Raw genomic sequence first — 23,363 nt, 5'->3', positions numbered from 1 at the left:
CGCGAAATTCAGGGAAAGCTACGTAAACGCCAGTTTATATAAAAAAAGAATTGCGGTTGATTCGCGGAGTTAAGCCAAATGCAAATTAGGTGCGCTAGCACTTCAGTTTTAACCTCGGTTCCGGGCACGCTTAATAATTAATAATGCTTAATAATGCAAGGGCACGCTTAATAATTTTGTGACGGATGACCTCAAGCGCATCCTCCTCTTGTTTCCGTAGGTGGAGATAAGGAGTCGAGTAGAGAATTGGACTGGTTACAAAGGTGTTTGCCAGCCGCGAGGCATCCTTACTTCGTAACCCCCCGCATTTGTTGGAAACCCGGCGGACCATGCGGCCCACCTGGTCCTCCACCTTACGGAGTTTGGCCAATGTAGTGTCTGGCCGTCTGTGTTTGTGGATGTAGAGTCCGAGTAGAGTCCCAGAGTAGAGTCCGTATCTCATCACTTTCGCGTATGGGACAGCTCTCAAGAGAAAGCGATATTTTAGTTGTGCACTTTTGTGAGTGGCGGAGGTGCACAAATTCAGATTTTTTAGGGGAATATTGAAGACCGCAGCGGCGGGCGTAGCTGTCCACTATCGTAGCCGCTGTTTGCAGGCTGGTTTCAATGTCCCCTGTGCTACCCTGCGTGGCCCACAGAGTGATGTCATCAGCGTACAGGGCGTGCTGCACGCCGGCGACACCACTCAGCTGGGCAGCCAGGTGCATCATGGCCAGATTGAAGAGCAGCGGGGAAAGTACCGCGCCTTGGGGGGTTCCCCGCGTGCCGAGTAGATAAGGAACATGCTCTCTATCTTGGATTCGGATGTACGATTGAAGATCCATTAAAAATTGGCTTATGTACCGGAATGTGTTGAGGCCACAGTCGGTCTGGCTTAAATTAGTGAGTATGATCTCCTGTGTTACATTGTCAAATGCCCCTTTAAGATCCAAGGCGAGTACTACCGGGCCATTATGGGGGCATTCGACCGGATCTAGGACTTCCCGATTAAGTTGCGGAGGACATCCTGTGCGGATCTGTGAGGGCGGAATCCGAACATGGTGCTCGCAAAAACATGTTTGTTTTCAAGATATGCAGATAACCGATCCCGCACCATCGTCTCATTTAGTTTGCCCATACAAGAGGTGAGAGAGATGGGGCGGAGGTTATCTGTGGCAATTGGTTTTCCTGCTTTAGGAATAAAAGTGACCAGAGCCGTTTTCCAGTCGATTGGCAAGGGGGTGTCCCTACGCCAAATTGCATTGATGTAGTCTAGGAGGGACTGGTATGCTAAGTCGGGCCGGTTCGTCAAAAGCTTGACGGTGACGTTATCCCTTCCTGGCGCAGTGCCCCGTTTCATTTTGGCGAGAGCCGCCCGCAGATAGTGGAGCTGGAAAGGTTGATCCAGCTCCATGCTCTCTCTGCCTGCATAAGAGTACGCAGATCCACGGGGGTCTTGGGCTGCACACAGATATTGGTCCCGAAGTTTCTGTCGCGATTGCTCTCGCGGCCTCACTTTCCGATTCAAAATACATAATCACCGACTCGCGAGGGGCCTTTCCGAACGTCGAACAAGGCTGCATTCCCTTCCTAGCCTATCGAATCTACCAAAATTGCATACGGGATACGGACCCCACACACCGTTGCCTTATATGGGCCCCTGCTCATCAGGGGCTGGCAATAAACGTGGCAGCAGACGCAGCCGCCCGCGCGTTCTCTCACCGGGCTGTTTTCTCCTCCCCACCCGATCAGGAACCCGATCCTAATCCGATCTATACCTTCAAAGATATTATAACCTACAATAAAGATAGTCATCGCATTTACCCTCGCCCATGTAAAGGCCTGAAGAAGGCGGATGAGCTGCTCCTTCTCTGCCTTCTCACCAATACATTGCTGTGCCCGGCAGCACTAAAACCTTTTGACCCCTGCAATACTTTGATTTGAGCTAGTTGGTTGTAGCATGACATGTTTACGCAAAAGGCGTACTGGCGCTAAAAAACGAAGACAACACACACAACACCAGTCCTGTGGCGCCAGTCCTGTCCTGTTGTGTGTGTTGTCTTCGTTTTTTTAGCGCCAGTACGCCTTTTGCGTAAACATGTCATGTTTTGACCCCTCCTTTAGCGGCAGCTGCTCGCACTGTAGTGCGGTGTCCTCTGACACCTATGACATGGTGTGGGCCTGCCCCTCCAATCCGGCTATTCTCCCCATCCCCAACCCAACCCGGGAGGACTGGGAGGCGACCCTGCTCGGCTGCCACGACTTACAGGCCCAACAAGCCTTAGTCTGGCGCGCACGGGCGGCGGCCACCGCCACTGGGGTGCCAAACTATAGGGACGTCCGCCTAGTGCTTGTAAGGATCGGTCCCTTACGGGCTGATCCAAACATACCTCATGTTCCTTCCAAATAAATGTTCTGACCACCACCACCCCTACCCAAACGCGGCCGCCGCGGTCGGGTTCGAACCCAGGTACTCCGGCTCTGTAAATTTATGAGTAGCCTATTATGAGTAGCAGATTACCGATATCCCTGGCAGGAAACTGATTTCAGCGGCAAGGGACGTCACCAGTGCGGATAATTGCCATCGGCTGGGAGGAAACAACGTCACTTCCCGTAAAGGCATCCACGGCTTGTGATGCTATCGCAATGCCAAACATAATGTGACCCTGTCCATTTTGAAGCGAAAGCTTCACTACGCTATGTAAAGCCAAGGTCACCGTGCATGCGGATTTCTCATTCATTTGACCTTCAGATAAAGCAAAGGAAAGGAGCATAACTGGCCCCCTGGTACAGTGGACACCTTAGCCGCACTCTAAGCCACGAAACCGATGAAGAGCGGTAGCTACCGGCCCCCCTGGGGCAATGGACACCTCAGTCACGCTTTAAGCGACGAAACCTATGAAGAGCGGGGGCTTCGAAAGCACAGGAAAGGCATGTAACTGCCCCCTGGACAGGGGACACCTCAGTGGTACTAAGCTACGCGGTGGTAGTGACAGCTGTGCGCTGCATGAGTTGTCACTGACAGGAGGGGGAGGATAAACTTTATTTCCGCCGACAAATGTAGCAAACGGTTTGGGGTTATAGCCCCACCAAATGGCCGTGAGCCCGTGGCGTTCGGCGACTTTAGGGCTCTTGTCACAACCGTCCGAGTGGGTGGTGGTGGTGGTGGTGGTGAAAACATTTATTACGAATGAGCAGGAGGTATGTTTGGATCAGCCCGTAAGGGACCGATCCTTACAAACACTAGGTGGAGGTCCCTAGTATGGGACCCCAGTGGCGGTTGCCGCCGCCCGGGCGCGCCCGACTAAGGCTTGTTGGGCCTGTAAGTCGTGGCAGCCGAGCAGGGTCGCCTCCCAGTCCTCCCGGGTTGGGTTGGGGATGGGGGGAATAGCGGGGTTGGAGGGGCAGGCCCACACCATGTGATAAGTGTCAGAAGACACTGCACTACAGTGTGGGCAGCTGCCGCTAAAGGAGGGGTCAAAATGTTTTAGCGCTGCCGGGCACAGCAATGTATTGGTGAGAAGGCGAAGGAGCCGCTCATCCGCCTTCTTAAGGCCTTTGCATGGGCTAGGGTAAAGGCGATGACAATTTTGATAATATGTTGTAATATCTTTGAATGTATAGACCGGATTAAAATCCGGTTCCTGATCGGACGGGGAGGAGAAAACAGCCCGGTGAGAGCAGACGCAGCCGTCCGAGTGGGAAGTGTGCAATGCGGCCTCCCACTGGTCTGGATTCGAGAGCTGCAAGCCTCTAGGGGGAAGTCCCGAGGGCAAGCCCAGAGTATGTGGGATAGAGTGGCATGTTGACCACACAGTTGACAGGAAGGGGGGTAGACCCCGGTCGTTTGGAGCCTCCACGCAACCTCTTGGGGTTTGGTGGGAGAGCTATGTGCGGGGGGATATAGAAGTCGACCTGAGCGGTAGTGCATGGTTGTGTAATGAAATGCAACCATAAGATATCTCGCCGTCCGCAGGACGGGCGACATCACATTCCGGTCGACGAATCCTCGGGCATAAGTGTGGGCCGCCTCGTTCCTTGGATGGCATGAGTGCGCAGGGACCCAGATCAATTGGATCGGGCGGAGTTGGAGGTTGGTGGAGTGGAGGAGAGAGATGGTGACAGGGGAGACCCGGCCTTTGGCGAAATTACGAATCGCAGATTTAGAGTCGCTGAAGATGGTTTCTAGGGCTCTTTAACGTGCGCTGACGTCGCACAGTACACGGACATCGAGAATTTTGCCTCCATCAAAATTCGAGGTGTGGGTTGCGTATGCGAATCTAATGACTCATTACAAATAACGCGAATTTTCATAGTTACATGCAATACAACACAACACGACCCACCCGTAACAAACACGAAAGGACTATCTTGACGCCACGATGCCGAACAAAAGCATATTCTTGTTCCTTCTTTCCACGCACCATTTCCGAATGTAACCGACTGCCAAGCGATATCACCAACCTGGTATCTTCAGAATCTTTCTTGTCTGCTGTTTCGGCTCATGTATCGCAGTAGCGTGTCTAGTACACAGTGTATTTCGGTTTCCTTGTTTTTATTCTGTTCACTTAGTCTGACGTCGGTTGATTTGCCTGTACTTTTTTTTTGCTTCCCGTTGGTCTTATTGAATTTTTTCCCTCGTACTGTAATCGCCCTTTGTTGCTGTTATTTTGTTGTTACCACTTTGTAATTTATTTTCTTTGTGCACTCCTGCCTTGACCGCCAAAGGGCAGTCGGCAGTATTTATGAAATAAATAAATAAATAAATTTACGTTGGTAGCAGAGGTCGTACACCATACGAGGCAACAGTGTACAAAGTATAAACCCCGTGCGTGGATTACTGCAGGGGAAATAAGTAGACTATAAAAAAATTAGCTCTGGTTTAATTACTACTGAACCAGGTTCGAGAGCGAAAGCTATGTCGTATCGGGCAACTATACACGGCTTGGCGTTTGTAACGTTGAGTGCGTTCCGGACACTGGATAGGCAGCGCACCCACACTGCCACCCTGCAAGTGGCAGTTAATGGTTGATAGCGAGAGTTTGCTCATCCAGTGAAAGCTCCGGCCTATACCTGCAATGCCGCGTGTCTGCCACAACGGTGTCAGCGCTAACGCAAGCAGCCCACACCACCCTCTCACCACCCCGCGTGCCTCAAAGCGCGATTCAGGCATCCACTGACCCAGGGAGACGGTTATGCGCGCTTCCTTTCCTTCAAATCATCGGAGCGTAAACATTGACAACGCCAACGCCAATGAACGCAATGAACGCGTATGGCTTCATGAAGTGCCGCGTTTCTGCCACAACGTTGTCAGTGCCAATAGCAGTAATGCAGATGGTTAGCTCTGCTAATGGCACTAACAACGTTGTGGCAGAAACGCGGTACTTCATCGCGGCAGCTGAATACAATACACGATCGCTTGAACACTGGCATGTGCCACATACTCGCACTAACTACGCTTTTCAAATTTGTGACCATCATGCCTACAAAACAACATCATGCGTAATGACATCGATATGTCTTCTTGTCCCGTTTCGCGAATGTATAAAGATTTCTGCGATATTTCAGCATGACAAAGTTGCGGCTTCATCTGTTTTCCTTTGTATTATTGTGGCTGCTTTCGAGGCAGGCTGCCACTATTATTTTTCCGTTGTATATTAGCCTCTGTAAATTGTATAACCACGCCTCTTTCTTCATGAGGGTTTATTTCGTATTTTTCTATTACTGCTTTCCGTTGCCCGTGTGTAAACTGTATTTCCTAGCTTTGCTGCCTTGTTTTCTTCTATTGCATTTCTGTCTTGTGGCCTAAGTTTGAGCCAACTAGACGTTTTTTTTTTATCTAATAGCGCTGTGCCTGCTGCTCAGACAAGGTTTAAAGCTCGAATAGTTGATATGAGCAGTTTTTAACAGGACAGTTGTCGTCCGCCCTTGTCGGAGCGTACGACAACTATTGCATTACTTGTCCGCTCCGACAGGAGGCGAAAACTTAGTCGAACCAAACTCAAACAGCATCGCTGTGTCATCAGTTTTACACAAGAGTGTAATCTGGCCTTCAATTTTTTCTTTAAATATCAAATAAATTGTATATTTATGGAAATAAAGACAATTTACGAACTGTTTTATTTATAAGCTAGCGGTCAACTTAAAAATTAGAATATGCACACTGAAGCGACCCGTACACAGGAAGAAAGCACTGATAACGCTAAAAGGCAGCTAGATTGCAGTTAGCAAGCTCCGTTAATTGCACAACAAAGGCGACTGTATACAATATCCTAGCTCAGTTTAAAAGAAAACGGACCACGGCAGGGCATGTGATGTGCAGGACAGATAACTGTTAGTCCTTTTATAGACTAAAAGAGTGGACACCGACGGGATGGAAACGTTCTTGAGGGCGACAGAGGCTCGCGTTGGGTGGTGAGGTTAGGAAGTGGTAATTGTCCAGCCGTGAACTTGCTTTATCATCATCATCAAAATCGTTTGGTTTGGTTTATGGGGTTTAACGTCCCAAAGCGACTAAGGCTATGAGAGACGCCGTAGTGGAGGGCTCCGGAAATTTCGACCACCTGGGGTTCTTTAAAGTGCACTGACATCGAACAGTACACGGGCCTCTAGAATTTCTCCTCCAAAGAAATTCTAGCCGCCGCGGCCGGGATCAAAATCATCCCACCGGTTACATCCAGTGCTGGACAATGACCTCTTCTAGTGAGCCCCCAATAAGACTCCTCCTACGCTGGTCGTGGCAACCCAATCCCACTAGGCCTTTTACTGTATACTGTCAGTGCACGTTAAGGAATCCCACATGGTCGAAATTTCCGGAGCCCTTCACTACGGCATCCCTCATTACCTGAGTCGCTTTGGGATGTTAAACCCCCGTAAACCAAACCAAACTAATCCCACTAAGCTAGAAGCTTGAGCTAGATATGGCGAGACATAACGATGGTTGCATGATGCACCATAACGAGGAGCACAGCTGGGACAACCACTTGGACAAGACACAGGACAGTGCTTGTCACGTGTCCGTAGCTCTCGTGTGCGCCCCGTTTCTCTGGCGTTGTGCACCCTTCGATTATTACTCCGTTTCTGCAGACTTTATGAACTCTAATTCCCAAATGGCTTTCTGTAGCCTCCACTGGGTGTCGCTTTCCTTAGAATCCGCTCTGTTATGCTTTCAGATCGTCAGCTCTAAGCTCTCCGTATGACAAGCATCGCCTTTGCCCGTTTCCTCCTCTTGATCTCCAGTGGGACAACATTAATAGTGACGCGAGTTCGTTCTCTGATCCATGCTATTCTATTTCAGTCCCTTAACTTTCCAAGTTTCGGCACTAACATCAACGCTTGACCTCCAGTGGGATAACATTGTGTTAATAATGGCGCGAGTTCGTTCTCTGATGCAGGCTATTTTATATCGGTCCCTTAACTTTCTAAGCCTCTGCACTAACATCGACGCCACGATCAACTATAGGAAACAGCGCCTCCATACACTCAACCACTACTTGTAAATTATTATACTTCGGTCCACTCCAGTCTCTTCAAGTCATCCTATATAGACTCCGGCTTATGTACGCGGTTGCTATGGAAAATCTTGGCAGTGTATGTGCATTGTATCTACATTTCATTCAATGATTGTTTATGATTTATGGAGGTTTTAACGTCCCAAAGCGACTGAGGTAAAGAGGGACGCCGTAGTGAAGGGCTCCGGAAATTTCGACCACCTGGGGTTCTTTAACGTGCACTGACATCGCACAGTACACGGGCCTTTAGAATTGCGCCTTCATCGAAATTCGACCGACGCGGCCGGGATCGAACCCGCGTCTTTCGGGTCAGCAGCCGAGCGCCCTAACCACTGAGCCACCACGGCGGCCATTTGATTTAATGATGCTGCCAGGTATGCCTGATTGATGTATACGTATAGTGATACATAAACATACATGAATGCGTTATGTTGCCTCTTTTTCGAAGCGCTACATTGTAGACCCGTCAAGCTGTCCACCGACAGCTTTCTCTCGACAGTTCCTCCACCCGTAATTTTGGCAAGGCGGCAGATTTCAATGTCAATCCTGCATCAGTGTCTGTAAACCTGAAGGTACTGGTACCCATGCCCACGGGCGCCCTCTCTCCACAGTCTGATGGTGCTGGTGTCACGGCAAGGCCGCTCCCCCACCACCCTGGTGCTGGTGAGCTTCGCGTCCATGGTGGTGCTGGGTCTGCTGCTTCACCGCTTCACGGCCACCCTGCTCAGGCAGCACTTCCCCACGCCGCTGTGTAATAAGGGGTACGCCGGCGACCGGCTCGGCGCCACCGAGGTGTTGGTGGCCGTGCGGTCGTCGCCTAGCAAGCACGGCCTCCGAGAGGCCATCCGCAAGACAATGTTCCACCCGAGCGTGCGCGCCGTGCTGCCCTGGCAGCTCGTCATCTACATGGGACACTCCATAGACCTCGTCAGGTAGGACTGTTCTGCTGGCTAGAAGGGGTAAGAACGAGACAGGCAGAGTGTGTCAGTTTGTTAAAGAGCGCAGATCAAGTTGCTCGGTATATCTTATGTCTGGTTTACAAGGGCAAGTTGATTTTTCAGCTGTTCAGAGAGCACCAGTTACTCCAGGATGAAGGTGAAAGAAGGGCGACGGGACAGGAGAAAAGACAGTGCTCGCTAATGGCATAGGAAGCACTGTAGATGAAGCAGAAAGGGTCAGGAGGAGAAAGTACATTACTCGTGATTGGTGCAGCAAGTAGAGCAGTTGGGACAGAGGGGGTCAGAGAGTGGAAAGACAGTACCCGTGATTGGCACAGGAAGCAGAGCAGTTGGGACAGAGGGGGTCAGAGAGGGAAAGGACAGTGCTCGGTACTGGCATAGGAAGCACTGCTGATGAGACAAAAAGGGTCATAAGGAGAAAGGAGGTCAATGACACCGCCGATGAAGGCTCTTGTCCAACGAACCACTGAATGACAGAACTAGAAACGCACTTTTAACTTCATCTGTTTTAACTGATATAGCGTGTTGCGTTTCTTCGTGCTCATAAATTCTATTACCCACGTGCTGCTTTGAAAAATAATGCAGATTTCTAATCGTGTGTAGAGATGAAAAGTGAAAACAATTATGTCCCACTTTCCGCCGATTGTTTTGTAAACAGTGGACGGGAGGTATGTAATGAATGTGAAGCCGCTATCACACAATTATTTCCGTTCGATTTTACTACATTCTTACCATCCGCCCGTCTCAATGACTGATTCCAGTCACATAATGGGCATTTGGGTAATAACGCTCTGCAAAAAGAAAACCGAGTGAAATTAAATTCCAACGAAACCATATCACCCCGCCCCCTTTCCGTGGACAACAAAGCACCTTATGGCTACACGCCCATGCCGTAGTAAAGACTGTCATTACAGAAACAGTAGGGCACAAAACTCTACGCTTTTGGAAGGTGCCCGTACGACAACAAAACTTCGGTTTTATAAAGTTCATGAATACAAAACACTGCGCAGACCACGGGACTAGGAAGAAGTAGACGGTAAAGCGCGGTGAATATCAAAGGAGCATTGGGGACAGCTCCATCCAATTATTCTTAGCAGTACAATTATTTTTACCGCACAAGTACAAGTGAGCACAGCTAGCAAGAACGACCATGTAGTCTCGGCAGCTCGATCTATGCCGCACTCCCGCCTTTGCGCCCTCCTCCCTCAGACCTACTTGTAATCTGCTTGTTTGGGCGATGCCGTCGCCTCGTCGTGCTTAACGTCAGAAGTTATTGCCCACTTTGCTAGACTTCCCGCGATATGATCCATTGAGTAAACTCTTTAGTCTTCCAGGGTCATTGCCAACGCTTCTATGCAGGCAGTAGTAGTCTATACCTCCAGCCGCACTGAGCAGTCTTGGGGACAAATGTGTGTGTGCCCCAGAGGGCGTACAAGGTTCGATGTCGTGCAAGCACCGCGATGCCCCCTCAGGGACCCCCACCGCGCAGGTCCCGCGCTCTTCGGCGCGAGGTCCTCAAGGGCGACGTGATCATCGCCCCGTACGAGGCCACCGTCCAGAACAGCGTGAAGATCTTCGTCGACGCCATACGCTGGGTGCACGAGCAGTGCAGGCCGAACCTGCGCTACTTCATCCACACCAACGACACCACGCTGGTGGACCTGCTGGCCGCGCACGAGTACATCGGGGCGCTGAACGAGACCAACGACAGGTACTTCCACTGCGTGCCGGTGCAGCTGGTGCAGGTGAACCGGGACATGAACAGCTCGCTGTTCTTGCCGGAGAGCCAGTTCCGGGACGATTTCTGGCCCACGCACTGCGAGGGGGACGCGTACATCATCCACGCCAAGCACCTCAAGTCGCTTCTGCGGGGCTCGGTGGCCATCAAGCAGTACCCAGCTGAGAGCAAGACTTCTCATCCGAGGAAACCTACCGCATCGACTCTCACATGTCACATAATCACACACAGGGTCCACTTTTGAACGGCAGCTGACTGGAAAACAATTCACAACACCGTACTCGTTTTTTTTTCTCCACAAGGGTAGACTAGATGAGGGTGATGTAGTTATTTTGCATGGCTTTAAAACAGCGTCAGGGAGAACGGCGAACGTCGTGTGTGTGCAGTTATCTGTCAGTCTTCTACTTTCCAGAGAAACCAACGAAGCCATTTGCCTTGAATAAAACGCCACACACTTTAATGTGGGAAGACATTGCAAAAAAGGGGTCTAAGCTGCACGCTCATACCTTCGTGTATCGTTGATACACTTGGAAGTTACGGAGGTTTTTATTTTTTTTTCTTTTCTGCGGTACAGTTCGGCATAGTCTGATCTACTTGAGCGCCGCAAAAAGAAAAAAAAAAGGTGCCTTTTGGTGTGCCACCCGTCATGCACACCCGCCTATGAGCCGCGGGAGCTGCACGCGGTAGTGAGCGAATACCGCTACGTAATGCTCAATGCTTAATACTAGACAGTTTTAGCAGAGCGTATTTGCGCCTCCGCTCCGGTAAGCCGGCTAGCGGGAGCGCTACTGCGCATGCGCCGAACCGTCAGACGGGAGCGCGTGAGCGGACCGGCACTTCCGTTCCGCTCGCGCGCAGTCCCAGCGGAGCGCGGAACGGCGCGACGAGCGAGGCTCACGCAAGGCATTCTGGTCTCGCGCGCGCGGAGTCGGCAGCGTTCAACATGGCAGCCGCCTGTTCTGCAGCTGACAGCGAATGTGCCTCGGCCTCCGCGAAAAGCATTGGCGCATGCAACCGCAAACCTAGAAAAAGGTTTCGCATAGACGAGGACCTATGCCTTTTGCGCGAGGTAGCCGCAGCAAATCCTTTTAACAACCCCCGCGTTTGGGACGAAGTGCGCCGAAACGTGGCCGATGCAGCGGGGCGCGATCTCACCCTCCGCGCGGTGCGCGACAGGCTGGACCTGTTGCTCGGGTATTTTCGCCAGCAGGACAAAGCGAACCTACGCAAGTAAGTGCTTATGTACCTATTTTGTTTTGCGCTGTGTCTGTGACATATACGTTGCATGCCTTATCACACAATCGAACCTGCGCTCTCCTCAGATCCGGAACAGAGGAACAATATAGCGAGCTGGATCAGCTTCTGCAAGAAGTATCTGATATGGCTCACGAATTCGGGTATACGCCGAGGACAGTGCCGAGGAAAGGGAACGCGACGGCACCGTGCAAAAGGACGCTGGCGGCGCCGTTTTCGGCTGCTGCTCAAGTGCGTGCCGCGCAGAACATGAGGGACGTTGCTGTGCTGCCGATGGACACGGGCGGAGACCAGGCCGACGATGGAGACATGAGCGGCAAGTTTTCTAATCATGCTTTCTAATAATCCAGTACAGATCCCTTCAAGTCGCGAAGGCAGAGTGTATGTTGAACTCAGCAATTGCCCTGTGTCGAATAGCACGGGGTTGACGTTTCTAAAACTAGGTATAAAAATACTTCTGCCGCGGGTACTGAGAGAAAAAAATATTCACAAACAAGCCGCCCAGTGTTTACCGCGGGGTGTGTAAATGCATAGACTTCCATGGCTCTCCGTTATACAATAGCGCCGCACGATAAGTCTGTGGGTTTGTAAACACTGCTAATCTTGCTCTATTTTCTGCCATTTGCAGTAATATGTCATTCTTCCACACCATACATTGATGTCCAAGTAGTGCAGTTAACACGGCCTGTCAGCCCCACAGAGCACAGCAAGATGCAGTAGAAAAGAAAACTGATGTTAAAGAAAACTGATGTTTTGTATTGTGTCAGTCCACTGTTGTTTTTCTTTTTCCACACTGATGTGGTCATGCCAGCAACAAAATGCACACTAGGAGGATTGGCATCATTTACTTGTATTCAGAAGTGGTGTGGGAAAAAGTTAATCATAGCAGTGGCACTTCTCTACTGCTGCTTCCTTTGCAGACTGTGGCGGGTCAGCAGCCTCCCGGATACTGATGTCGCTATGCCACCCTGAGGAGGAGGAGGCCCCGCTGTCCCCACAGAGCCCACGCTCCTCTGTCCGCACAGAACAAGTCATCCATGACTCGGCGAGTGATGATGCTGCTGCAATGGCGCACCAGCCAGAAGCACAGCCTCGGCAAAGGCGAAAGAGGCAGCGAGCTCAAAATATGCCCAAAGGTGAAACTAACACAGTACTGCACGCAACCTAAAGCATTTATTGGGTGGTGCTTTTGCATGGAACACTGAGTAGAGCTTGAGCACATTATTGCATTCAGTTACTTTGTTGTGCATCACAGCAGACGGGCTTGCAGGCAGATTGCGGACGTTGTGCCTGCGTGCATGCTGAAAATTTTTTAGGCTTGGGCAAGTTGGTGTTAAATTTGTTTTAAGTAGGCAGAGTCTGAGTAACAGGGCACAGAGGGCTATGTTGACAGAAACATGGCGATAGTTAGCTCAAGTCAGGAATATTTGTCATTCATTCAAGGATGTCAGACTGAGTTCTGGTCATGACCAGTGCATTTTGGAGGTAAAAATAAATGTGACGGTGGATGTTAAAGTACCCTGAGTGGCCTAAATAACCTAGAGCCCTCCACTCGAGTCTCTAATAGGATGCATGCAGCTTCTCGTCAACCACCAAATATAACGTCCACTTGTACTGACGAGGGATGACACTCAAAAGGGCTCTCTCTCTCATGTTCCTCACATGTGCAATTAAAGTGGTATGCGTGCACTCATGAGGTAGCTGCCCACCTGTGAACATAGCACCGTTCCCTGCTGAAATGTGAATTACACAAACACAATAAAACAAAGAGGAAAATTATGACAACGGCAAAGCAACATGAACTCGTATGTAGTTATTGAATGCGTAGGTATTTTGAGGTGTAGATAAAAGCATGCAGTTAGTAAAGGTCACTGCTTTGTTCATCATACCTTTTCTCTGGTTGGTGCATTTTTAACTGCGTATCCATAATTTACTCATGCTTCTGTAAAATTTACTTTGAAGCACTGCAGTGTTTGCACTATCGTTTAGTGGAGTGCTTGGGTCTCTATGCTGCCACGACGGGGTGGCTTGTGTGTTTTGAGAGTGGCAAGTGCACTCTTATGGGGAATTGTAACTTTGGACTCTAGGGCACTTTCTAAAGGTATATTTAAGTGAGGGAGAAGGAGTTGATGGATCATGTGTGCACCAATTTTCTTTTTAAATTGGAAGCTTTTGCAGAAAATGCTCAACTGACATCATAGCAGTGTTATCCATTATGTAAAACTCTCTACACCTTTTACATGACCAGCAGGTTTGTAATTGGAATACAGGGTCTTTTTTCAGGTACGACATCCACACCTTGACAGGCGAATGCCAAACTTGAAATTGGTTTATTTTTATCTCGCAGCATACACTGTACAAGAGGAGATTAAAAAAAAGCTGTCATTTGCACCTTGGACCCTTTGCACCCACTGGGAACATGGCATACACAAGGTTACAATAACATGAAACAAGTTCTGTACACTGTTGAACATGTAATGGTACACAGATGCACTCCAGTTAACAGCACCAACTTCACGATACAAATACAGCTTCACAACTTGCAACATGAGGCTTCGTATCTCTGACCTTACTCTAGCAAACAATTTCACACAACTGGACCTGACAACCTGGTCCACAAGCCATTTGCACAACATTGCAATAGTTATCACATGCCATCACTCAGCTCCACATATATTTTCACTTTGTTTCATGTGTGCTTGCTTCCAAACGGAAATAAAAACCTTTGGGAATGCAGGGGACAGCCTATGTCAGCTGTGTCCAGATCAAAGGGGGTAGCTTTTGAGCTGTGCAAGGCTCCTGCTATTGCCAGGCAGGGTTAGCACGCTTCTCACCCTTGCTCCTAACGCTCTAGTTCTTCTGAAATGTTTCTTCACTGCTCAAAAGGCACCACTGAAAATGTATACTGCTCTAGGGTGAACTCTGTCGGCCGGATTGACAAATGCTGCATGCTTACTTCTTTACACAGAATCAAGCCATTTTTACCCTGTTCGTATGCAGCAGTTTGAAGCGTAACAAATGTAGTGTGCTCTGAATGCAACATCTGCTCCATGAGTATATTTAAAACATAACTGACTGGTGCAATAGTTTAGTACCATTTTCACTCCAAGGGACACTAAAAATGTTTCTTTGTTTTTCTCATAGGGATACAAGGACTGCAGAGCATGGGCCTAGAGCTCCTGGCCCGAAGGGAAGAATACGAATTTCTTCTAAAAAAAGAAAACCTTGCCCTAGCAAATCGCCAGCTGCGACTAGACGAAAAAAAACTAGCACTCGAAGAAAGAAAAGTACGCATCGAGGAGGAGAAGCATCTACTACAAATTAATTCTTACAAAGATCAGCATGATCAGCTGTTGGAGCGGATGCAGCGCATTGAGAGTTTATTGCAAGAGCGGAGTAGAACAGGCAGGGACAACGAAGGATGAAATATTGTAGTTGGTGCATAATGTATTGTGCTGCCAGAAATAATGGCTGTGTTGTCATGCGTACCTAAAATCTGGGGCTTTGGTATCCAGAAGGGTAAAGAATGCATTTTACCTTCATCATCATCATCAGCCTGACTACACCTACTGCAGGGCAAAGGCCTCTCCCATGTCTCTCCAATTAACCCTGTCCTTTGCTAGTTGCCGCCACTGTATCCCCGCAAACTTCTTAATCTCACCCGCCCACCTAACTTTCTGCCGTCCCCTGCTACGTTTGCTTTCTCTTGGAATCCACTCCGTTACCCTTAAGGACCAGCGGTTATCTTGCCTTCGCATTACATGCCCTGCCCAAGCCCACTTCTTCCTCTTGATTTCAACTAGGATGTCATTAACCCGCGTTTGTTCCCTCACCCACTCCGCCCTCTTCCGATCTCTTAACGTTACACCTATCATTTTCCTTTCCATAGCTCGCTGCGTTGTTCTTAACTTAAGCTGAACCCTCTTTGTTAGCCTCCACGTTTCTGCCCCATAGGCGAGTACCGGTAGGATGCAGCTGTTGTATACTTTTCTCTTCAGGGATATTGGTAAGCTACCATTCATGATCTGAGAGGACCTGCCATATGCGCTCCACCCCATTCTTATTCTAGTTATTTCCCTCTCATGATCCGGATCTGCGGTCACTACCTGCCCTAAGTAGACATATTCTCTTACTACTTCCAGCACCTCGCTACCAATTGCGAACTGCTGTTCCCTTGCTAGGCTGTTGAACATTACTTAGGTTTTCTGCATGTTAATTCTTAGCCCCACCGTTCTGCTCTGCCTGTCTAACTGATTGATCATGCTTTGCAGTTCTTGTCCTGAGTGGCTTAGCAAGGCAATGTCAGCAGCGAATCGCAAATTACTCAGGTATTCTCCATTAACTCCTATCCCCAACTGTTCCCATTCCAGCCCCCGGAATACCTCCTGTAAGCAGGCAGTGAGCAGCATTGGCGAGATCGTGTCTCCCTGCCTGACACCTTTCCGTATTGGAATTTTATTGCTGACTTTATGGAGAACTATAGTAGCTGTGCAATCGTTATACATATCTTCCAATATTTTCACATAACACTCTTCCACACCCTGATTCCGCAATGCCTGCATGACAGCTGAGGTTTCCACTGAGTCAAATGCTTTCTCGTAATCGATGAAGGCTATGTATAGGGGTTGGTTATATTCTTCGCATTTCTCTATCACCTGATTGATAGTGTGAATGTGGTCTATTATCGAGTATCCTTTACGAAAGCCTGCTTGATCATTTGGTTGACTGAAGTGCAAGGTTGTCCCGACTCTGTTAGCGATTGCCTTAGTAAATGCCTTGTAGGCAACGGACAATAAGCTGATCGGTCTGTAATTCTTCAAGTCCGTGACGTCTCCTTTCTTATAATTAAGATAATGTTAGCGTTCTTCCAAGCTTCTGGTACTCTCGAGGTCATAAGGCATTGCGTATACAGGGTGGCTAGTTTTTGTAGCACAATCTTGCCTCCGTCCTTCAACAAATCTGCTGTTACCTGATGCTCACCAGCTGCTTTCCCTCTTTGCATTGCTCGTAAGGCTTTCTTTACTTCCTCCTTCGTTACTGGCGGGATGTCCCATTGCTGTGCTCGACTGCCTTCCTCAGTAACTTGGTGATTAGATTCGCTACTGTATAGATTTGTGTAGAACTCTTCGGCTAATTCTACCCATGCCCAGTTTTCTCGTCACTGATTTTAGGCTACCTCCGTTCCTTAGAGCATGCTCGATTTTCTCCATGTTAAGCTTTCTTATGTGGGCTACCTTGTGCTTATTTATTAACTTCGATAGCTCTGCTCGTTCTATCCTGTCTGTGGAGTTAGACGCCCTCATGCTTTGGCGTTTCTTAATCAGATCTTTAGTCTCCTGAGTCGTTCGGTTGCGCAAATACGTTTTTATTTGCGCGTTCCCCGGAAGCAACAGACGCTGGTATGCAAAACAGAAGCTGAACATACTTCACGACCTGAACCATCAACTCGCACATGTTTTGCGATTGCTTTTGTAGAATCTCTAAAATGCCCGGAGTTGTGGTAGAATAAGCGCCATTTAGAAGTGTTCGTCTGCAAAAGCTGATCGTAACCTCTAAAAATAGCCTTGCTGCTTTCGGTCACTGAACCTGGTGTCTGCAAGAGCTTCTTGAGGGTCTCTTGAACTCTGGCGTAATTCTCAACGAATCTTTCCATCGACTTGAATATAACGGTCCATCGCGTCGGGCCAGCTCCCTGCTTCTGCTGCTGCTGAAAATTCCAGTCACTCCTGAGGAAGGGACGGAGTTGGGGCCAGAATCTTGGATTGAAAATAAACGGTTTTCTACATGCATTGTTCTGAATGTTTGAGGTCTTCGTGCTATGACCTTATGTGCTCTCCATGCAGCCATTAATGGCGCTGTTGAGTGAGATATGCTTCTAAGCTTGGTGGCTCGAGGCCAAAGTACTGGGATACTTGAGAGCCATAGACACATGTGTGGCAATTTGCAAGAAGTGCACTGACCCTGTACATGCGAGGCAAGTTCTGCCGCTGGAGCTTCTGATTTTTCCTGAAATCAAGAAATGCAAACAACCCTGCGATCTTCCCAAAGCCCCACTCAACAGCTTGCCTTACTTTGCTCATTTCCCTATTAAATGATTCCTGCCGTGCTGTTATTCTGCCTCCACCATAGGGCTTTAACAACAGTGGCCTCAATGGGTAAGCCGGGTCCCCATACAAGCAGTAGCTGTGCCCTTGGACAAGCTTTTCCAGTTTTTCGTATGTCTTGCTTTTCCGCAGGATACCTGAAAGACATGTAAATAAGTAAACGGGTTAACTCGCTGTTTCCTTCCTCTACAAAAGTTAGTTGTGCTCAAGCCACGCCAGAAAAAGCTGAACAAGGAACTCACCAGCGTCGTGCCGGCTACCGAAGAATGGCCCGCTGAGCTGGCATATGATGCCGTTCGGACACATGATCGACTGATACTTCACAGCGTGTATGCGTTTGTGCCCAGAGAAGAAAAGCTTTTGGCTAGTTGATGGCCTGCTGATAGCTCGGGCGGTTCCGTCTATGAACCCCCAACAGTTGTGGAGGGGAGCCCCTTTGAAATGCACAGCCTGCAAAGTAAATGTCTGTAATGGTGGTTTAAGAAATTCGAATGAATTCCTTACCTGGGAGAACGCTTCAATTGTAGGCAAATCAAGCCAGCTGTGATTGTTCACGTCTTTTAGGAGGTGAACGAAGTTGTCCTCTATGTGCGAGAGCACAGTGCTGGTCACCGACGAAATCACTGAATAGTGCCGGCCGAAAAGTTGCTCTAATTCGCAGAGCCTGTTCGGGTACGACAGGCGACGCAAAGTGATGCACAGGGCTTCATCTCCGGGGACGATCACTCTTTGCGGCGTCGCGATGACGTCAGGGACAAGCAGAGCACTTTTCAATCTTCTAATGTCAGCTTTTTCGAAGCGAAAGTACGATCGGAAAAGTCCATTTTCCATAGCGTCGATATTCAGATATCCGGACGCCGAAAGCGGATCTCGCCGAGTAACAGAAAACAATTCCATTACCAAAAGGTCTTCAATATCGTGCCAGGTGAGCTGACTCAACAAGAGTGGGTCTTGCAGCACACTCCTCATTTGTGTCATGACGCCGGCTCGTAAGCAATGCACTAGCTAGCAGCACAAGACAAACGCTGCACGTATCGCGCACAAGTACGCACAAGACAGAGGAACGAACAAGAGGCTCGCCTCATCACGACTACTTTCTGACCTGGCGTTGGCTCGCAACTGTGCTCGATAACAGAAATAAAAAACGACTGCTCAAAAACAACATATGCATTTCACCTTACATCTTATCTACATCTTATAAAATGTTTACGTGCAAAAATATGTCTTTATACTGCGACGGAAAATGAAGCTATTCATTTTTTCCTGTTGCCTAGTTTCACATTTCAACACCAGAGGCTCTTTGTGCAGTTCGCCTCGTTCCCGCTCAGCTAAAAAGAAATTTTATGGCCAACGCTCCGGTTAGGGTGAGCGGGAACCGTGAGCGGAGCGGAGGCGCAATTACGCTCTGCTAAAACTGTCTACTTCCTCCTCGGAAGGGGCCTCCAGGAGTGTACGTGCTACGGCACATCTGTACAACCTCTCCCAGGTTTGTCTGCGAACACATCGCATTATTACTCGAGTCCTGGAGTCTTCCTGCAGCTGAGGCTGTCTGCAAGTTGAGTTGTGCTCCGACTGTGGGGTTCCACCACTTCAGTCGTTCCTTGCCCACACGTTCGACGGGATTTTGAGGCACAGGCTACACCTTTCCCAAGCGGTGCACCCCTGGAAGGCCGAGCGCTATGGCCGGGGGACCGCCTGTTCCCATTGGTTTGACCGGCTGGGTAGACCGGCGGGCGCGGGAATCGAACCCCCGACCTCCCGAAGCCGAGGCGAGCGCTCAAACGGATGGCCACGGCTGCGGTAAAGACCAATTCGCCTCCATGTTCCTTTTGTAGCTACGTTTCCGCCCGACAGAACACGTGGCACTGATTGCGTTGCGTAAAACCAAAACACTGTGCGAGATTCTTCTACTATTATTTCGCAGTTTCAAACGGACTGAAACCAGTTGTACTGGGAATCTACATGTTGGGGTGGCGGCATTTTGATCACCCTCTCCCTCCCACTGCTCTCTGCGCATGCGCATCGTTCGGAGAGAGGCGCGTCGTCTGCTTCGATGCGGCCTCATATGGCTACACTGTTCTAGACAGGAGCACTAATAGTTAAAATAGTTGTGCATGCGAATTTCCGCGGCTGCATTTCTCATGACGTATAGTAGTTGCGTCGTCGAGTCAGTCGATAGGGCATGCATCGCAAACGTCTTTGAAGGTATCAAATTCCAGCACGGAGCGCGTGGCTTGCAGCACAGTCAGCCTCGAACCGCCAGTCCGAATGTTAGCGCGTCGCTTAGCCGATCAGCTTAGCGACAACCAAGGCATATCGAAATCCAATGCGAATCAGCAGCTAACACACGGGTGCATTTTACTTTTCGCCAGGGTCAAAACGTGGCCGCTACAGATAAACGTGTGCGACAGAGCCATTCGCACTACTCTTATAAAAGCGCCAAGTCCACAGACAGTACCGATTATTTATTTTCCAAAGCTTCTGCTATGCATCGCGCCGTGCTAGAAGGGAGTGCTTGCCCTCCGTAAAGAAATGCAAATGAAAAGCAAAATGCGTGCGCGAGAAGCGGGGAATATGAATTTGAGTAGACGTTCGTCACTGTTATGTTGCAAAGTCGTATGTCATGCGATCCGGCAACCCTCACGTGCGTATTCATTTAACGCCGTCGTGGAAGCAGATGACTCCACTTTCTTAGCGTTCTCACCAGCGCTGCTCAAGTAGAATGCTCCAGAAGGTGACTTAAACGTGCAGCGACGCATGCTAGCGCCGCGAACGGCTCCGGGGCCGAGACGTATGCGAAGCAGGCGACGCACCTATAACCGCGTATCCGTCGCTGTAGCAACGTTGCGCATGCGCAGAGAGCAGTGCGGAGGTGAAATCAAGTGACAAAAACCTGTCCCTCAGGTATAGAAGACTATATATATTCATCTGCAGGCACAGACATAAGAGAGAAACAAGGACGGAAAGGCATGGAGGATAACCAGGCGATGCCAGTAACTACCCTACATGTGGGGAGGGGAACAAAAGGGGAAAAAAAGGAAAAAGACCGGCAATGAAATGAGTTTTTCAAGTGTCCATCGACCAATATGACAAGGGGACAGAGGGCACACACTTAAAGCTTAAAGTCTATAGATTGGAACACAACCCCGAGTCCTTTAAGAACCTCAGGACCGCTCTCATCACTTCCCTTGTGATGGTTTTGTCCAAGGCCCTAGAATCTTGAATTCTGTTAGAGGATGAGTCCAAGCAGCGGAAGTCCAGAGGCCTCGCGTGTGCTTCTTGCGTTGTGGTACTTATATAATAATAATAATAAACACCTTTATTTTCAGAGAACAGAATACAATCTTTAAGACAAGTCTGCCCAAGCCATAAAGGCTTGTAGGGCAGTACTCGGCAATCGATGAAAGACAGATATATTAAACAATAGGTGTTACAAAGCAAGCAAACAATGATAAACCGCAATACCTAAGGCAAACAAGAACAAAAAAACAGTTTAGGTTACCGACATATATGTTTTTAAGAAGTTCTTTAATAGAGACAACGAAGAAACTGAAAAGATTGAATCAGGCAGAGAATTAAACATTTTTGGTATGTAATAATTACGAGTGAAGTGGCCATAGTGAGTGTAGCAGCGAGGTACCGTAAAACGGGGATGATGTCGAAAAGGACGAACAGGAATGAAAGGCACCAAAAATGTACTCTCCCAAAAGTGAGCACGAATGACTACATGATGGAAGAGGGCATCAAAAGAGGGCAGCTGTAAAAGAGAAAACAAATTGCAATCAGGTGAAGCATTTGTGTTGTATGCCACGGATCGAAGGATGTTCTTTAGTATCGCATTTAATTTCATTCGCCAAGTCTTTGAGCAATGATAATAAACAGTGACTCCATATCTGAGAATCCCATAAATGAGAGCATGTGCAATAAGCTTGCGAGTCTGAAAAGGTAATAAATAACGAACATTGTATAGTACACATGATAAACCACGAAGCTTGTTGCATACTAGGGTGAGATGACTATTCCGAGACATATCACTGTCAAAAAGTATACCAAGGTACTTGACACTATTTGAAAAATTAATTGGAATGCAAGAACAATTAAGACAATGCGAAGAATGTAAAAACAATGGTTCAACAAAAGAAAGCTTTTTATGAGGATTACAAAAACAAATGAGTAGTTTTCTGTTGATTAATTGCAATAGAATTATTTAAGAACCAGTTCATAACATGCACCACATCTGTTCTAAGAGCATCCATGGCCAGAGGCAACGAAGTATTTGTTGACAACAATAACGTGTCATCGGCGTATTGAAAGATGTAACATTTTGCGACAGCATTCGATAAATCATTTACAAATAAATTGAAAAGCAAAGGCGATAAAACAGAGCCCTGTGGAACACCTGCCGACAAAAATGATTCAGAACTTCGATGCCCGCTTATTTCAACAACCTGAGCCCGATTAGAAAAATATTCTTTCAGCAAATCTTTAAAAGGACCCCTAAAGCCCATGACATCAAGTTTTTCTAGCAGTAGGTCATGCCGGACACAATCAAAAGCTTTGCTAGCGTCCAAAAACAGACCACATGCGAATTTGTTATTATCAAAGCATGAGTAAATGATATCAGTAAAGGTTTCTAATAACAGAACAGTTCCTTTACCTTCAATAAAACCAAACTGTGCCTCTGATAAGATATTATTCGTGAAAACAAAACTGTACATAACTCGGAATAGGTGCTTTTCAAGAATCTGTGCAATCGCAGGTAGAATTGAAATAGGCCTGTAATTTTCAATAGCTTTTAAAGAGCCACTTTTATGTAACGGTTTAACTATGGCAACTTTTAAATTGTGTGGAATGAAGCATTCAGTGATAAAACCATTCAACATAAAAAGAAGTACCGACTGCAGTTTCGTGAAGTTCCGTTGGAGGTCACTCATCCTGATATTGTCAATACCTGCGGCTTTCTTCGAATTGAAGCTAAAGATTATGCTGTGAAGGTCCTGGGGTGTAATAGAGGGGAGAAAAGCTGAAGAAGCTGTGCAATATAAAGACCGAGGAACCTCATAGTGGGATAATGGAAACTTCCTGGAAACCTGAGAGAAAAATGCATTAAACTCAGAGGCAGCAGAGGGAAGGTCTTTGAAGGATTTGGCAAATGCATCGCTAATGGATTGTTTAGGGTTTCGTCCAAAAAGGCAATTGATAGTTGACCAAGTTTTACGCGAAGAGTGTTGGTTGTTACGGAAAGCCGAATTGAAGTAGTTACGTTTCGAGGCTCGAATCATGGCAGTAACTTTGTTTCTAAATAACCTGAAATTATCTTTGAGGCATGTGTTGTTGGGAGAACGCTTGCAACGTGTCCAAAGGGCGTCTTTTTCTGCAATGGCCTTTAGAATGTCCCTTGTTAACCAAGGAAGGTTTGGGTTACGTTTTTTGATCACTTTGACCTTTTGTGATGAGGCTGTTATGGAACTGACAACCTGCACAAATCTATCATATACGTTAAAAGAATTCGCTTCCTCGAGGAAAGAGGCCCAGTTAAAGTCGGCTATAAGTTTATCGAATGTGGCAGTGTCTGTATATGAAATTTGCTCCTTATTAAGGCATGATTTATTTGAAGAAGGAAAAAGGATATGAGAACCTACAAAGTAATGATCTGAAAGTTTGTATCTAATCACAGAAGAGAAATTCTGGGCAAACGGAGCTCTTATATTGATGTGATCGATACAAGAAGCTACGAAATGTTTTCCCAGGTACTCTTCTCTTGTATAGTCTTTTATCGTTGGTTCAATACCATGTTTTGCCAAAGTGTTGAGGTACT

The 23,363-nt window shown here is 48.0% G+C and overlaps 3 protein-coding genes and 1 pseudogene across 3 annotated transcripts; 2 read left to right on the top strand and 2 right to left on the bottom strand.

The window, feature by feature from the left end:
• The window catches only part of LOC149348329 (uncharacterized), a 79,883-nt pseudogene that overhangs the window by 31,767 nt on the left and 24,753 nt on the right, over positions 1-23,363 (bottom strand).
• Positions 9,910-10,431, top strand: LOC149348333 (beta-1,3-galactosyltransferase 9-like). Its single transcript, XM_089586056.1, has one exon. It carries the CDS (start codon positions 9,910-9,912, stop codon positions 10,429-10,431), a length of 522 nt encoding a protein of 173 aa, XP_089442182.1.
• On the top strand, positions 11,131-15,759 carry LOC149348332 (uncharacterized). The gene is made up of 4 exons (XM_089586054.1): positions 11,131-11,417; positions 11,510-11,757; positions 12,362-12,577; positions 14,586-15,759. The coding sequence occupies exons 1-4, from the start codon at positions 11,131-11,133 to the stop codon at positions 14,864-14,866; spliced, it is 1,032 nt and encodes a 343-aa protein (XP_089442180.1). The 3' UTR covers positions 14,867-15,759.
• LOC149348331 (uncharacterized) lies at positions 17,282-18,579 on the bottom strand. The gene is made up of 3 exons (XM_089588072.1): positions 18,050-18,579; positions 17,788-17,995; positions 17,282-17,682 (listed from the first exon to the last, which is right to left on the bottom strand). Exons 1-3 carry the CDS (start codon positions 18,521-18,523, stop codon positions 17,288-17,290), a joined length of 1,077 nt encoding a protein of 358 aa, XP_089444198.1. The 5' UTR covers positions 18,524-18,579; the 3' UTR covers positions 17,282-17,287.

The sequence above is a fragment of the Amblyomma mixtum genome, chromosome 4 (genome assembly GCF_055824585.1).
Source record: "Amblyomma mixtum isolate Tamu chromosome 4, ASM5582458v1, whole genome shotgun sequence".
Lineage (NCBI taxonomy): Eukaryota > Metazoa > Arthropoda > Arachnida > Ixodida > Ixodidae > Amblyomma > Amblyomma mixtum.
This window is presented reverse-complemented; position numbering and strand designations above follow the sequence as displayed.

What these genes read in the sequence shown, in the direction of transcription:
- LOC149348331 (XM_089588072.1), bottom strand. Translation starts at nt 18,523, where the DNA reads ATGACACAAATGAGGAGTGTGCTGCAAGACCCACTCTTGTTGAGTCAG. An exon ending in CAATTGAAGCGTTCTCCCAG is followed by an intron (nt 17,996 to 18,049) that starts GTAAGGAATTCA and finishes TTTACTTTGCAG; the next exon opens with GCTGTGCATTTCAAAGGGGC. An exon ending in CGGTAGCCGGCACGACGCTG is followed by an intron (nt 17,683 to 17,787) that starts GTGAGTTCCTTG and finishes CATGTCTTTCAG; the next exon opens with GTATCCTGCGGAAAAGCAAG.
- LOC149348332 (XM_089586054.1), top strand. Translation starts at nt 11,131, where the DNA reads ATGGCAGCCGCCTGTTCTGCAGCTGACAGCGAATGTGCCTCGGCCTCC. An exon ending in CGACGATGGAGACATGAGCG is followed by an intron (nt 11,758 to 12,361) that starts GCAAGTTTTCTA and finishes CTTCCTTTGCAG; the next exon opens with ACTGTGGCGGGTCAGCAGCC. An exon ending in AGCTCAAAATATGCCCAAAG is followed by an intron (nt 12,578 to 14,585) that starts GTGAAACTAACA and finishes TTTTTCTCATAG; the next exon opens with GGATACAAGGACTGCAGAGC.
- LOC149348333 (XM_089586056.1), top strand. Translation starts at nt 9,910, where the DNA reads ATGCCCCCTCAGGGACCCCCACCGCGCAGGTCCCGCGCTCTTCGGCGC.